General features: G+C 38.8%; 1 protein-coding gene across 1 annotated transcript in view; it reads right to left on the reverse strand.

Annotated features, from left to right (window-relative positions):
- Positions 1-17388, reverse strand: part of ALG5 (ALG5 dolichyl-phosphate beta-glucosyltransferase) — a 50476-nt gene that overhangs the window by 5120 nt on the left and 27968 nt on the right. The window contains exons 7-8 of the mRNA XM_001144830.6: positions 17035-17094; positions 10633-10784 (exon numbers count right to left, since the gene is read on the reverse strand). Coding sequence (XP_001144830.2) covers positions 10633-10784; positions 17035-17094 — 212 coding nt within the window. The remainder of the gene's footprint in view (positions 1-10632; positions 10785-17034; positions 17095-17388) is intronic.

Raw genomic sequence — 17388 nt, forward strand, 5'->3', positions numbered from 1 at the left:
CCTTGGAAGTTGTAGGGAACATGGACAGGACAGTGGGAGAAGGGTGCCACAGAGCACCCCAGAGGCTCAGGCATTGAAGGCCTCAAATGATGTCTTCAGGTGAAGACACAGGTGGGGCTACAAGTAGGACTCACTGAACATCTAAGATTTTCCTTCCCTTCATGCCTTTTCTCTGTTGGTTCTGTGAATGCTAACAGCCAGGCTCACAGCTCCTAGGCAGGAGATTGAAGGACTCTACTTTCACGAAAATGACCTGTCCAAAAGACAATGCCAGTTGGGACTTTCTCACACGTAGCTCTGCTGGTTTAACCTGTAGCGAAATTTACCAATCAGAGGCTCTGCGCATGGACACAGCTTCTACTGAGTGTTTTAGTGCCATACTATAGACATGTGAAGAATGAGTGTTAAAAAGAAACATAAAATCAGAGGCAACAGAAACAATGCAGGTAAAGAAAATGACAAAGTTTTAAATAAGATATTCAGAGGTAGTGGAAGACACTGCAGTCATGCAACAAGAATAGGTTTTTAAAAAAGTTAATACTGAAAAACAAAAAAAAAGAGTTCTAGGAAATTACAATTTTGATAGCAGAGATAAAAATTCAAAAAGAAGATTGGATAATAAAATTGAGGAAATCTCAAAAGATCAAAACTAGAAAAGAAGAGAGAAGATAAAATTACAGGACTAGTAAGGAGGTTCCACATCTGTTTGTAAGAGAGCAGAGAAAATGAAGAGAGATGGTGAAAAAAAAAAAAAAGATTAAGAAACATTTCTCAGAACTAAAGGACATGACTTTTCAATAGATGGTGTTGGGAAAACTGGATATCCCTATGCAGAAGGACGAAACTGGACCCTTATATCAAAAAACTAAAACAAAAACAAACCTCAACATGGATTAAAGACTTACACACTTATACGTAAGACCTGAAACTGTAAAACTACTAGAAGAAAACATATGGAAAAAACTAAATGACACTGGTCTGGGCCATGTGTTTTTTATTAGATTGGATCCCAAAAGCATAGGCAATAAAAGCAAAAACAGACAAATGGGATTACATCAAACTAAAAAGCTTCTGCACAACAAAAGATATACTAACAGACTGTACAGACAACCTATGGATTGGGAGAAAATATCTGTAGGCCATATATCTGATAAGGGGCTAACATCACAAATATACAAGGAACTCAACTCCATAGAAAGAAAACAATTAATTTGATTAAAAAATGGGCAAGGGACCTGAATAGACATTTCTCAAAAGATGACATACAGATGGCCAAGAGATATATGAAAAAATGCTCAGCATCACTAATCATTAAGGAAATGCAAATTAAAGCCCCTGTCAGAATGGCCATTATAAAAAAGATGACACAACAAGCACTGGTGAGGAGGTGGAGAAGTGGGAACCCTTGTACACTGTTGGTGAGAATGTAAATTAGTATAGTGATTATGGGAAAGTGTATGGAGGTCCCTCAAAAAACTAAAAACAGAATTACCATATGGTCCAGAAATCTCACTTTTGAGTATTTATCCAAAAGATTTGAAATCAGTATGTTGAGGAGATAACTGCACTCTCATGTTCACTGCAGCGCTGTTCACAACAGCCAAGTTATCGAATCAACCTAAGGGTCTGTCAGCAGAAAAACTGGGAAGGAAAATGTGGTATATGTACACAATGAAATATTATTCAGCCTTGGGCAACCTCCTTTGGGTCCCCTCCCCTTGTATGGGAGCTCTGTTTTCACTCTATTACATCTTGCAACTGCACACTCCTCTGGTCCGTGTTTGTTACGGCTCGAGCTGAGCTTTAAGAGGTGGCAGTCTTACACTGCTGGGATCATCAGAAAGGAAAGAAAAGAGAAATAGAAGGGAACCGCCCAGCAGATACTGAAGCCAAAAAAGCCAAAAGAGCTGCAAGGCGGGACCCTCCATTAGAAATGCTTATAGAAGGACCCCTAGTATGGGGTAATCTCCTCCAGGAAACGAAGCCCCAGTACTAAGCAGAAGAAATAGAATGAGGCACCTCATGAGGACATAGTTTCCTCCCCTCAGGATGGCTAGCCACCGAAGAAGGAAAAATACTTTTGCCTGCAGCTAACCAATGGAAATTACTTAAAACCCTTTACCAGACCTTTCACTTAGGCATTGATAGCACCCATCAGATGGCCAAATCGTTATTTACTGGACCAGGCCTTTTCAAAACTATCAAGCAGATAGTCAGGGCCTGTGAAGTGTGCCAAAGAAATAATCCCCTGCCTTATCGCCAAGCTCCTTCAGGAGAAGAACAGGCCATTACCAGGAGAACACTGGCAACTAGATTTTATCCACATGCCCAAATCTCAGGGATTTCAGTATCTACTAGTCTGGGTAGATACTCTCACTGGTTGGGCGGAGGCCTTCCCTTGTAGGACAGAAAAGCCCCAAGAGGCAATAAAGGCACTAATTCATGAAATAATTCCCAGATTCGGACTTCCCTGAGGCTTACAGAGTGACAATGGCCCCGCTTTCAAGGCTGCAGTAACCCAGGAAGTATCCCAGGCGTTAGGCATACAATATCACTTACACTGCGCCTGGAGGCCACAATCCTCAGGAAAAGTCGAGAAAATGAACGAAACACTCAAATGACATCTAAAAAAGCTAACCCAAGAAACCCATCTTGCATGGCCTGCTCTGTTGCCTACAGCCTTACTAAGAATCCGAAACTCTCCCCAAAAAGCGGGACTTAGCCCATATGAAATGCTGTATGGACAGCCACTCCTAACCAATGACCTTGTGCTTGACCAAGAGACGGCCAAGTTAGTTGCAGACATCACCTCCTTAGCCAAATATCAACAAGTTCTTAAAACATTACAGGAAGCCTGTCCCCGAGAAGAGGGAAAGGAACTATTCCACCCTGGAGACATGGTATCAGTCAAGTCCCTTCCCTCTAATTCCGCATCCCTAGATACATCCTGGGAAGGACTCTATCCAGTCCTTTTATCTACCCCAACCGCGTTTAAAGTGGCTGGTGTGGAGTCTTGGATACATCACACTTGAGTCGAACCCTGGATACTGCCAAAGGAAACCGAAAATCCAGGAGACAACGCTAGCTATTCCCGTGAACCTCTAGAGGATCTGTGCCTGCTCTTTAAGCGACAACCGTGAGGAAAGTAACTAGAATCGCAGATCCCCAATCCCCATGGCCTTCCCTTGTCATATTTTTCTCTTTACTGTTCTCTTACCCCCTTTCACTCTCACTGCACCCCCTCCATGCCGCTGTACCACCAGTAGCTCTCCTTACCAAGAGCTTCTATGGAGAATGTGGCTTCCTGGAAATACTGATGCCCCAATGTATAGGAGTTTTTCTAAAGGAAACCCCACTTTCACTGCCCACACCCATATGCCCCTGCACTTCAGGCCATACATTTCAATCCCTGTATCTTTAACCTCCTTGTTAAGTTTGTCTCTTCCAGAATCGAAGCTGTAAAACTACAAGTGGTTCTTCAAATGGAGCCCCAGATGCAGTGCGTGACTAAGATCTACCATGGACCCCTGGACGGGCCTGCTAGCCCATGCTCCGATGTTGATGGCATCGAAGGCACCCCTCCAGAGGAAATCTCAACTGCATGACCCCTACTACGCCCCAATTCAGCAGGAAGCAGTTAGAGCGGTGGTCTCCCCAGCAGCACTTGGGTTTTCCTGTTGAGAGTGGGAACTGAGAGACAGGACTAGCTGGATTTCCTAGGCCGACTAAGAATTCCTTAGCCTAGCTGGGAAAGGTGACCGCACCTACCTTTAAACATGGGGCTTGTAACTCAGCTCACACCCAACCAATCAGGTTGTAAAGAGGGCTCACTGAAATACAAATTAGGCTAAAGCAGGAGGTAAAGAAATAGTCAAATCATATATCGCCTGAGAGCACAGGGGGAGGGACAATGATCGGGATTATAAACCCAGGCATTCGAGCAGGAAGTGGCAACCCCCTTTGGGTCCCCTCCCATTGTATGGGAGCTCTGTTTTCACTCTATTAAATCTTGCAACTGCAAAAAAAAAAAATTAAAAAAAAAAAGAAATATTATTCAGCCTTAAAAAAGAAATTCTGTCATTTGTGACATGGATGGAATTGGAGAATATTATGCCAAGTTATGCCAAGTGAAATAAGCATCAGACCCAGAAAGACAAATGTTGCATATCCTCTCACTTTTATGTGGAATCTAAAACCATCAAACACACAGAGGCAGAGAGTAGAATGGTGGTTTCCTGAGGCTGGGTGGGGAGATGGTGAGATGATGGTCAAAGGGTACAAAGCCTCAGACAGGGGGAATAAGGTTTTTTTTTGGAGATCTATTATACAATGTAGTGATTATAGTTAATAATAATGTGTTGTACATTTCAAAATTGCTAAGATAGTAAATTTCAAATGTTCCCACCACAAAAAAAGGATGTACATTAATTAGCTTGATTTAATTATGCCACGTTGTATTCATAAATCATAATATCACTTTGTATCCTAAACATATGCAACTATAATTTGTCAATTTACAAAAAATTAGAAGGACCTACTGAATACTCAACAAAATGCATGAAAAAGAACTACATTAAGGCCTAGAATTATAACATTTCAAAACACTGTGGAGAAAAAGCTTCCAAAAGGGGGTGGAAACAACATGCGAAGAGTCAAGATTCAGAATTGGACTCCTTCACAGAAGTATGGAGTGCCAAAGACAATACAGGAATGTTTCCAGAATTCTGAGGAAAAATTTCCATTTTGAATGACTATAATCCTTTCTCTACCTAACTATAAAACAAATGTGAGGGTAGAATCAATTTTTTTTTCACATGCAAGGAATCAAAAAGTTTCTTTCTCATATTTTTAGAAAGTTAATAAAGGAATGTGCTTTACTAACACAGGGGTATAAATAAGGAAATGGAGATAGAGGATGGAGCAAGCTGTATCACAGGCCACAGAGCAAGCAGAAAGACATGAGCTGACTGAGATGTCTCCAGCGAAAATGAAGAAATGCAGAATCTGTGTTTAAACACAGTGAGGGATAATTATACTCTTGAGAGCCTGAACATGAGTAAGTAACAGATCCATAGTAAAGTCAAGCAAACAAAAACCCCAAACATTTATTACCTTCAGGAAAACAAAAAGTAGTACAAGAAAGGTAATATAATCATGCTGCACTCAAATGTGAATTATCTTCACACAGCTATGACTATCAATACTGACAAAAAATAATTATTTTAAAACTGTATTTGGAGTTTACGTGTGGAGGGTATACAGAACTTTAAGAGAACTTTAGTTCTTAGCATCAATTTCCTATTTTGGAAATTAATATCTAAAACTGAACAACTGAGAAATAGCTATGCAGACCCATTATTTTGAACACAAATGCAAATACCACAAAGAAATAGCAAAAAACAGTTGAAAGTGGCCACAGCTATGGAGTGGAAATTGGGGCAAGGAATTACTATTCTAAGCCTATCAAACTAACTATTTAATATATAAAATTATAACACTGATTAAAAATAAAAAGTATTCATTGAAGCAAAGTTCATTTCAAAGAAAAAACATATATATATTATTATTGAGACAGGGTCTCGTTCTATCACCCAGGCTGGAGTGCAGTGGTGCAATCAAGTGCTCACTGCAGCCTTGACCTCAGGGCTCAAGCTATCCTCCTGCCTCAGCCTCCTGGGTAGCTGGGACTATGGGCATGTGCCACCATGCCTAGCTAATAATTTGCTTTTTTTTTTTTTTAGATGGAGTCTTGCCTGCAATCTCCACCTCCCGGGTTCGAGCGATTCTTCTGCCTCAGTGCCCCGAGTAGCTAGGATTACAGGTGCCCACCACCATGCCCAGTTAATTTTTGTATTTTTTTTGTAGTGATAGGGTACTGCCATGTTGCCCAGGCTTGTCTTGAACTCCTGGGCCCAAATGATCTGCCCAACTCAGCCTCCCAAAGAGCTAGGATTATAGGTGTGAATCACTACACCTGGCCCAAGTATTTTAACTTCCATAAATGGAAAGAATTTAGGTGAAGTACAGCTCTGAAGATGAAGCTATATACATAGTTGGTTCTCCATATCCATGGGTTCCACATTCGCAAATTCAACCAATCATGGACTGAAAATATTAAAAAATAAACAGTAGAAAACCACAATAAAAAATAATACAAATAAAATATACAAGCAGAGTGCAGTGGCTCATGCCTGTAATCTCAGCACTTTGGGAGGCTGAGGTGGGAGGATCACGTGAGCTCAGGATTTTGGGACCAGCCTGGCAATATGGCAAACTCTGTCTCTACAAAAAAATACACAAATTAGCTGGGCGTGATGGCATGTACCTGTAGTCCCAGCTACTCAGCAGGCTGAGGTGGGAGGATCGCCTAAGGCCAGAAGGCAGAGGCTGCAGTGAGCCATGTTCACTCCAGCCTGAGTGACATGAGACCCTGTCTCCAAAACACTAACAACAAAAAACAAACACACACTATTTACATAGCACTTACCTTGTATGAGGTATAAGTAACCTAGAGATGATTTAAAGTATATGAGAGTATGTGCATAGGTTATATGCAAAGACTACACCATTTTATAGCAAAGACTTGAGCATCTGTACAGATTTTGGTATCTGTGGGTGATGTTCCTAGAATTCATTTACTGTGGATACCAAGGGACAACTGTATATATATGTATCTGAATTTGAAGGCCAAATTTACATTACTTAAAACTTTTTAATCTATTTTTGTTTTTAACATACCCATTTAATTTATATTAATATTTGAATATATATACTTAACATACCTATACTCAACTCTGCAGTTCTGAATCCAAAGAGATACTGAGAGTCTTTTTTTGAGACAGAGTCTCACTCTGTCGCCCAGACTGGAGTGCAGTGGCGTGATCTCAGCTCACTGCAACCTCTGCCTCCCGGGTTCAAGCAATTCTCCTGCCTCAGCCTCCCAAGTAGCTAGGATTACAGGTGCCTACCAGCACGCTTGGCTAATTTTTAAAAATGTATTTTTAGTAAAGACGAGGTTTCACCATTTTGGCCAGGCTGGTCTTGAACTCCTGACCTCGAGTGATCCACCCGCTTCAGCCTCCCAAAGTGCTGGGATTACAGGCGTGAGCCACTGCGCCCAGCCGATACCAAGTCTTAATTTTAGGTATACTCCTTTACAGATTTCTAGTACCTAGAAACTCTATTTGATTTCGATTTCTTGAAAGTTCTGAGAAAAATTTCAATGAATCCTTAAGAAAAAATAGTCAAATGTCAAAGGTGACATTTGGAAATAAGGCATAGATATACAACTTGGTTTCTGTAACTTATATCGTTCTTTAGTCTTGATTTAAAGTGCAGGAACAAAGATGTTTAAATAAAAACCACTGATGACATATTATTGTGGTGAAGGGTATACTGCTCATTAAGCTGATACATGTATACTTGGTGGTTCTCCTTTAGAGGCACCAAATAAACATAATGTACCCTAAAGAAAAATGTGAGCAGTTAAAATTTTAAGTGAGGTGAATCTTTTTTTTTTCCCTAATAAAATTAAAGCAAAAAACAAACCGAGACAGGTTTCACCATTGTTGCCCATGCTGGTTTCAAATTCCTGGACTCAAGCAATCCACCTGCCTCAGCCTCCCAAAGTGCTAGGATTACCACTGTAAGCCACCATCCCCAGCCATTAAGTGAGGTCAATCTTATGTCAATTAACACAAAATAAATAAAAGGCTTGCATGTAACATTAACACTAAACAAAGAAAAAAAACCCCAATAATGTTCTTCAACTTAACCCCACAAGAACTGCTGTCTAATACAACAGCCCCTCAGCACATGAGGATACTGAGCACTTGAAATGTGGCTAGTCTGAATTGAGATGTGCTGTAAATTTGAATATATAGTACAAAGAAAATAATGTAAAATATTTCAACTTTTTTCATACTGATTGCATGGTGATATGACAATATCTTGGAAATATATTGGATAACAAGTAAATCTTATCAGCTTTTTACTTTTTTTAAGAGACAGGATTTCACCCTGTTGCCCAGGCTAAAGTACAGTGGTGCAATCATAGCTCACTGCAGCCTAAACTGGGCTTATGAGATCCTCCTGCCTCAGTCTCCTGAGTGGCTGGGACTACAGGCGTGCACACCACCACACCAAGCTAATTAAAAAAAATTTTTTTTCTGGAGACAGGGTCTTGCTATGTTTTCCAGGGTGGTCTTTAACTCCCGGCCTCAAGTGATCCTCCCCACCTAGGCCTCCCAAAGAACTGGGATTACAGGCATGAGCCATCTTTTTACTTTTTAAATGTGGCTAATAGAAAATTTGAAATTACATATATGCCTTGCCTCTTGTCTCATATTTCTATTAAACAATGCTGCCCTAGAACAATCCTGACAGGGAAGCTTCATGATTTTTAAGTTATCAATCCTAACCTTTTATATTTCAACAAAAATGAAAGATCCTCAACAACGAAAAATAGTATTCTCAATTTCTAAATTCTTCCTTTCAAACCACAAAGAACCTGCATCTCTGACCCTAGTTCTGGAGCCAATAGCTGACTGAAAAATAGCTAATGCAGACAGAGGGCTTTACTTCTAGAGTCGTTTCTTAAATTAGATTTTCTGATTTCGAAGTCTATTAACTATGAGTTTATTTTATTTTTCAACATAATAAAAACACATATCTAAATTTGACAACTAATGTAGACTACTTAAAATGTTTTAATCTAGGAAAAAAAGATTTTAAAAAGTCTGAATGATAATTCTGAAAATACATTTTTAAAAGTAGTATTTTGGGGGTTATATGGCATATATTTCTAGGAAGACAACAGGTCTTTGAAAACAGATGCACAAAAATTGTAGAGAGTATAAAAATGGACACATACTGGCATAATCATGCAGATACCCAACATGAACAGGATTCACACAGAACCCATGACTAAGTATTAGTTCTTTCAACAGTATTTACTGGGTACCTACTATGTGCCGGGCATGATATTAGATAGTGGGATATACTAATAAGTAAAATTAAATGTGACTCTTGCTCTCATGGAGAAAGATTATGCTTTAATCGAGAAAAAGAAACATTAAGTAATTACGTAAATATAAGAAAAAACTACAAATGTCATAGGTGCTATGAATACAGCACATGGCACTGCAACAGGATATAATTAGGGGCACCCGAGCTAATTATATTATCTTTAGAGAGTGAGGGCAGGCTACCCTAAGGAAGATCTGAAGAAGGTGAGAAGGGGCGTGGTTAGAAAAGAAAAGAGTCCGCATGTGGAGACACAGGTGGGGCCAGACTAAAGACCATGGGAAGCCCATGAAGGAATATAAGCAGAAGAGGTGCATATGATTGATCACACTTAAGTTTGCAAAGACCTTGTGGGCTACAGCATGGTAGTCTGGAGAAGGATGGTGTTCTGGATGGCGGTGGTAGAGATGGAGAGAAATGGAGGAACATAAAAGCTAAAATCAACAGGCCCTGTCATGGATTGGATATATGCATGTGGAGAATGTCAGGGCTGATGTCAGGGTTTCAGCTTCTGTACGACAGTGCTAGCCACCTGTATCTCCAGTATGTTTCAAAAGAGAGCTCAGGAGTATCAAATGCTGCTGATGGGTTAAGTGTGACAAGTGGTCATTTAACATGACCACTGGCTTCAATGACATAGAGGTGGCTAGATGTTAAGATTAAGTAGACTGGGTGCAGTGGCTCACGTCTGTAATCGCAGCACTTTGGGTGGATCACCTGAGGTCAGGAGTTCAAGATCAGCCTGGCCAACATGGTGAAACCCCATCTCTACTAAAAATACAAAAACTAGCTGGGTGTGGTGGTGCCCACCTGTAATCCCAGCTACTTGGGAGGCTGAGGCAGGAGAATCACTTGAACGCGGGAGGCGGAGGTTGCAGTGAGCTGAAATCCTGCCATTGTACTCCATCCTGGGCGACAAGAGCGAAACTAAAAAAAAAAAAAAAAAAAAGATGAGGCATGGAAGAAAATCCATATGAAGAAGGTGGGGTGAGGAGTGAGTGGGAAGCAAGAAAACAAAGCCAGTGAATATAAAACACTTTTTCAAGAGAAGGTTGCTTGTGAAGGAGACAGGGCTAGAGCTGGAAGGGCACAGCAGGGTCAATGGAAAGGGTTCTGGGAAAGATGTGATGGAGGGGAAAAGGCTGAATACACAAGAGATGAAATACATGGAGAGGATTAGGTTTTGACAAGGTGGAAGGAGATGTAGAGGTCAAAAGATCGGTCTTAGGAAAGACACCTTATCTCCCGTAGAAGGAAGAAAAGAGAAAATGGGTGCCCTATTCTGTTTTGATATTTCTGAGCTTTTTCTTTTTTCTTCAAAGGAAAAAAAAGGAAGTCTAAGGAAAAAAAATGTTTTCAGGCCACTCAATTTCTACTGTCTACAATTAAGGTGAACACACATAACTTTATACCATATGGTTGGGTTTGTGTATTATCAAAATAAGATCCAACTCAGGAAAAGTATAAAGACAAGATCAAGTTTACATACATTATTGTCAATTTTGTTTAAATCTACATGTTCATTATAAATATACAGGGCTGTTTCTCATTACCTAGAAGATGGCTGGGTCATAAGACAGACTGGATACATTCCAGTCAGAAACCTACCATCGTTCAACGTGTAGAGATGAAAACGTCCGTGAAGCTGCTTCTCGAGTAAATAATTTGAACCCACACTGTGTGTCCCTGATTCCTTTGACACAAAGGAACCACACCAGAAAGTGGAACCCATACATGAGAAGAGTACGGAAGTAAGAACGCTGAAAACAAAGACAAAATATAAATGACTTTTCCATTCATCTGTAAAGGAGACACCGAAAACACTTGGCTGTAGACAACTGTATTTTAATATTTAATTGACTGGTAGATCTTACATAAGAACACCACTGTTCCATGAGCTTCACCAACAAAGTATATTAAAGAAACAGCAAGAATGCCTACTGCTTGGAGCAGAGTAGAGGCACTAGGAAGCAGTTACTCATTTCCTGGAGGTTGAGTCAGACAAGTGGCCAGGGCTTTAGCCTACCAGGAGAAACAGGTTTGGGGCTGCTGCTGTGAGCAAGGAGAACATCTCGTTTACTTACATATTTTATGCTGCTTTGCCCCACATATATTTCAGTTTCAAAAAAGATGTCAGTTTCCAGGATGTATTGACAAAACAAAGCACAGATGTAAGCCTGCAGTTGATACTTAACTAATGAGAATATTGACAGAAGATGTATAGCAGAGTATCATGAAGGTTATGGACTAGAAAGGAGTTTGAAACAAACACCTGGTCTTTCTAAGTATGCCAGAGATCTAATTAAATACATTTAAAATATTGAGTTCTTTAATACTTTGGATATTAAGATTAAGTAAGTTTTAATCCCATCTGAAGTTTCACTACTGTTACTGATGATTAATTTTATTAGTAGTAACAGAATATTCCATTATTCATAAAACATAGCACATTTTAAAACATAAGAACATAAGATTATTATCACTGGATTCCAGACTTTCACATTTAAGATTTAGTAAAAGATAGGATCTTTCTAAAAAATAAAATAACAAAATTTTTTTTAGAGACAGAGACGCCTTCTGTTGTCCAGGCTAGAGTCCAGTGGTGTGGTCATGGTTCACTGCAGCCTCAAATTCCTGGTATCGAATGATCCTTCTGCCTCAACCTACAGAGCAGCTGGGATCACAGGCGTGTGCCACTACACCCAGCTTCTTTAAGACACGATCTTTTAAAATGTTCCTTAGTTAAGGCAATAGACTCAAGTAATGATGCGTTACTTACATACATAAGCAACCTATTAAGAGTCTATTAGAACATTTAATATCTCATACTATAGGATAAAGGTCCCTGCCTCCTTTTGGCTTTTGCTTTTCAAAATTATAATTTTTAGTATCATTCTTCCTTTGCATGGCTTTTTCCATCATCACCAAACAGAACCACAGTGGAACAGAGTAACAAAGAAAAAGCACCAAATCAGGCGAGGTGCGGTGGCTCACACCTGTAATCCCAGCACTCTGGGAGGCTGAGGCAGGTGGATTGCTTGAGGTCAGGAGTTCGAGACCAGCCTGGCCAACATGGCGAAACCCCATCTCTACTAAAAATACAAAAATTAGCCAGGCATGGTGGCACACGCCTGTAGTCCCAGCTACTTAAGAGGCTGAGGCAGGAGAATTGCTTGAACTTGGGAGGCACAAGTTGCAATGAGCCGAGATGGCGCCACTGTACCCCAGCCTGGGTGACAGAGTGAGACTCCAACTCAAAAAAAAAAAGAAAAAAAGAAAAGAAAAGAAAAAGCACCAAACTAGCAGGCCTATATTTGAATCCTGGCTCCGTTACTAATTAGCAGAGTGACCTTCAACAAGTTACTTCAGCCCTCTAAGTCCATTTCCTCACTGATAAAATGAGAATAATGCCTACCTCACAAAGTTATTATAAGGATTAAATGAGATTATTTTAAAGAATATAGGGAAGTGTTTGGCACAGAAAATAACAGGAACTCAATAATGTTCTTCATACAGGAAGAAAGCTTGAAAGCTTACTTTACTCTCCTGACCACAATTTTACTTATGTATTAAATAGGGCAGGAAGGAAAGGAAGAATAAAATACTTATCTATATGGTATGTAAAACAAACTTTTAAAAATGATCTAGCACTTCTCATTTATCATCTAGAATCATTAGTTATGGGTTGATGTAAATATGTCTTACCTCTCTAAGTAGATAGGGCAGAAACCTCATCTTAAAATACTTTAGGAATCTCACAACAGCTTGCTCAGTGCTTTCCATACAAAATACTTCCAATAAATACTGGTTGACTGATTAAACCTCCAAAAGAGCACTTATGCTTAGGAAAGGAACAAATAGAAATTGAAAGATAGAAAAATAAAAATTAAAGGTAGAAAAATAATACCTATAAATTATTCTCCTTGAGTGATTTTTAATGTGATTTGAGTGAGCTTATTTGTTAGCAAATAAAACTATTCATGACTGCTCTGGCTTGGATGTTAATACAGGATTTTTGTTTGTTTTAGGATAATGGCTATTTTTTAAAAAGCAGAAAAATGTAGAGTTCACATGAAGACCTTAAGTTATTTGATTTCTAACATATTTAAAAGCTTAACAAGGTTAGTCACAAACAAGATAATCTTGTTTTTGTTTTTAGAACTTTGCAAAATATCTTAAAATTTAGAAGATACCTAAAATATAGGATAGACTTATTTAGTTAAGTGAAGCTACTAAAAGAGAGAAGGCTTATATGATCTTCTGAAATGGCCATTTAAAACATTAAGGAAAACAATTTTCACTGTTTCAGTGTTAACGCTAGTATCTTCAATGTTTATAAAATGTAAACAAGAAATTAATTCAGGTGAAATTTAAAGGTGACTGCTAATTTCATTAACTTAAAATAAGAAGTTCAAAGAAGTCCCAGGACTTAAGCAAAGACTCTTTAAACAAAAACTAAAAACATTAAGTAACCACTAATGGATTCTATTTTTGAATCCTTTTAAAATGATAAATTCAAGAATAGCCAGACCATATATAAACATTACTGTTATACAGAACACATGGGAATATAAGCACTTTTAAGGATGATACAAGACTCCATCAGGGCAGTGTCATGTTTGTCTTCCAAGGGAGCGGTAAAAGAGGTGGTAGAATAATTGAGAAATGTAGAAAAATATCAAGGAAAGATGTTTCTGAACATTAGGCAATAAGCTACCGAAGTTGTCATTTGCTATCTTGATTAATTCTTTTATAATTTTCTCATTGTCCACAGATTGATCACCATGCAGGGGTTTATTACTGACAGCACATGAAGGGAAATGGAAAGCCATGCTGCAGTTTTCTGGACATGAGGCGGATGCATGTCTTGTGCCTCTTGGAGACCACCTTTTGTGAGACAGCTATGGTTCTATAAGAATAAGCTGGACTCGAACAAGCCTACTGAGCAGTAGTTGTCATAGCATCTGCAGCGGACAACCAATGATCTCTAGTGAGTATCAAAGGTTATCCCTTCTTTCTATAGAATGACAACCAATTCTGTGGGAATCAAGAGCACTAAACCAAACACTTGGTTTTAGAGATGAAAGAATGGATGGATGGAGACAAGATGAATTATAAATATGTGGTTCCTGCGATTGATCCCTTGATACCTGGCTAAGAGCAGTACTAGGTAAAAGATTTAGACCATAGCATAAGTCTCATTTAAATACTAGTGTATTTCTAGGAAAAATTCAGAGTTTTCAACCAATGAAAGTTCTAAGTGAAAAGAATTTACACCATGAAAAACAAAACCAAAACACATGGCTCCTTTCTACAGCCACCACCAACAAATACAAGAACTATCTCTTGCCTATATTACTCACTGGCTCCTAAGTCTGCCTTTGGCTATTTTTCCAAACTATATTTTTTCCTTCACCAAGTAGATTATCCTTTCTCATCTCATTAATATATTTTTTTTAAAAAAAAAAAGAAAGAAAAAAAGTACTTAAAAAACCATTAAATTAGTATTGATCTATTTTTATTAGCTGTTTTAGTGTGCAAAAACAAATTTTTATTTATTTATTTATTTAATTTATTTATTTTTTTGAGGAGGAGGCGTCTTACTCTGTCGCCCAGGCTGGAGTGCAGTGGCCTGATCTCAGCTCACCTGCAACCTCTGCCTCCCGGGTTCAAGTGATTCTCCTGCCTCAGCCTCCCAAGTAGCTGGGATTACAGGTGCCTGCCACCACGCTTGGCTAATTTTTACATTATTAGTAGAGACGGGGTTTTACCATGTTGGCTAGGCTGGTCTCAAACTCCTGACCTCAGGTGATCCACCTGCCTCGGCCTCTCAAAGTGCTGGGATTACAGGTGTGAGCCACTGCGTCCAGCCTATTTGTTATTTCAACACAGATAACTGTATTTATAATATCATACTATTTTTTACAAACAACCTAATATTTCAGGTTTTATCCCATGTTATTAAATAGTCTCCATTATCATCAGCTTTACTGGCTGCACATTTCATATAGGGCTATAGCTGTATTTCCTATTGTGGGAATTTAGTATTTAATAGTTTCTACTATAATTTTATATATATACTATTTTATAATTATACATATATATACTATTTTATAATTATACACATATATATATAAAATGTGCTGAACATCTTAGACACATACTTTTCCTTTACTTATCCCCCATGCGTTGTTAAACTGATGAAGCAGGATTAATTCCAAGCTCTCTTCCCATTTTAAATATCTAGGAGTGTGCTATTCTCTATGGTTAACAGATTAACCTTTTTCAAACATCAGTGAGACTCTCTAGGATACATAGAATACTAGACTAGGTGCTAGTGAAATAATTACTTCTAAAAAAAAGGAGAAGAGGCCAGGCGTGGTGGCTGACACCTGTAATCCCAGCACTTCGGGAGGCCAAGGAGGGCAGATGACGAGGTCAGGAGTTCGAGACCAAATGGCGAAACTGCCTCTACTAAAAATACAAAAATTAGCTGGGTGTGGTGGCGCACGCCTGTAATCCCAGCTACTCGGGAAGCTGAGGCAGGAGAATCGCTTGAATCCGGGAGGCAGAGGTTGCAGTAAGCCGAGATTGCGCCACTGCACTCCAACTTGGGTGACAGAGTTAGACTCTGTCTCATAAAAACAAAAAAACAAACAAAAAAAGAAGGCCGGGCGTGGTGGCTCATGCCTGTAATCCCAGCACTTTGGGAGGCCAAGGCAGGTGGATCACCTAAGGTCAGGAGTTTGAGACCAGCTTGGCCAACATGGTGAAACCTCTTCTACTAAAACTACAAAAATTAGCCAGGCATGATGGCGTGTACCTGTAATCTCAGCTTCTTGGGAGACTGAGGCAGAAGAATTGCTTGAACCCGGGAGGCAGAGGTTGCAGTGAGCCAAGATTGCGCCACTGCACTGCATCCTGGGTGACAGAGCGAGACTCTGTCTCAAAAATAAATAAACAAAAAATAAAAAGAGAGTCTGGGTTTTTGTACTTCAATATAATCCTTAAAAGGTTTTTGTCACTCTGTCATCAATATACCTTTTTTAAAAATTAAAATTTCTACATATCTCTTTTCCAAATCATTGGGGGAAAGGTTCAACCTTTTATTCTACTGGTTCTCAAAGCCTCATGTACATAAGAGTGACCTGGGAAATTGTTACTCTAGTTTTTCTAGCATAACCTACAAAATGAAGAATTGAACATCTTTAGTGACATTTTTACACCCTAAAAGGGCAGTTGCAAACTTGTGAAATTTTAAGGTATAGTGTTTTTCTAAGAGGAATGAGGTTAAAAAAAATTTTTTAACTGAATAAAATTCAAAATAAAGCACTTAACTGTGCCAATGTTAGAAAAAAATAAAGGCAAGTTGATTGGTTAAAAAATGCATCATTTAGGCCGGGCGCAGTGGCTCACACCTGTAATCCTAGTACTTTGGGAGGCTGAGGCAGGCGGATTACCTGAGCTCAGGAGTTCAAGACCAGGCTGGGCAACACAGTGAAACCCTGTCTCTACCAAAATACAAAATCATAGCCAGGTGTGGCGGTGTGCGCCTGTAGTCCCAGCTACTTGTGAGGCTGAGGCAGGAGAACTGCTTGAACCCAGGAAGTGGAGGTTGCCCAGTGAGCCGAGATTGCACCACTGCACTCCAGCCTGGGCAACAGAGGGAGACTTCGTCTCCAAAAAAAAAAAAAAAAAAAAAGCGTAATTTAGAAGTTTGTTTTACTACTGAACAGATTCTCTTTATCTTAAAAATATATTAAAAAGAACTGCTTCCATCCTAAGGCAAAGCAAAGTCCACATCTTCTTGTATATGCTTAAAAAAAAAATCAATTCTAAAATGTGCCAATCCTTCATAACCTTTCCACAATTAAAACATTAATTTCTTTTGAAAGGAACCTCATGTTTAAGAGATTAGACATAAAAGCCAGTTTCTTGCCAGATATATATATAAAAAAAGAAATAAAAGCCAATTAATTGGCTGTCCCATGCCAATTAATGAAGTCTCACCTGAGCAATTGATTCTTTTTCTAAATGAGCTCGAGATCCACATGCTATAGCCATTTGATTCTGAGGGAAAAAGCAGAGATAGTTTTTCAATATTTAAATATCACTAATAAAAATATTTATTTTCAATGAGAATATCTCATTTTTAGAAACTGATTTTAAAAAAAGTTGACATTAAAAATCTTTTAAAGGTTTATTGAAAAGTTCAGAATATGTACAACTTTGAGAAGCCTAATCATACTAAAAAGACACTAAATTTTGCTTAAATAGAGCTAAATATAAGGGGCATGTGTTATGTTAAAATTTGTAACTTTAAATGATATTTTCTGTGTGAAAATACTATATTATTTGAGAGAA

Source organism: Pan troglodytes, chromosome 14 (assembly GCF_028858775.2).
Source record: "Pan troglodytes isolate AG18354 chromosome 14, NHGRI_mPanTro3-v2.0_pri, whole genome shotgun sequence".
Lineage (NCBI taxonomy): Eukaryota > Metazoa > Chordata > Mammalia > Primates > Hominidae > Pan > Pan troglodytes.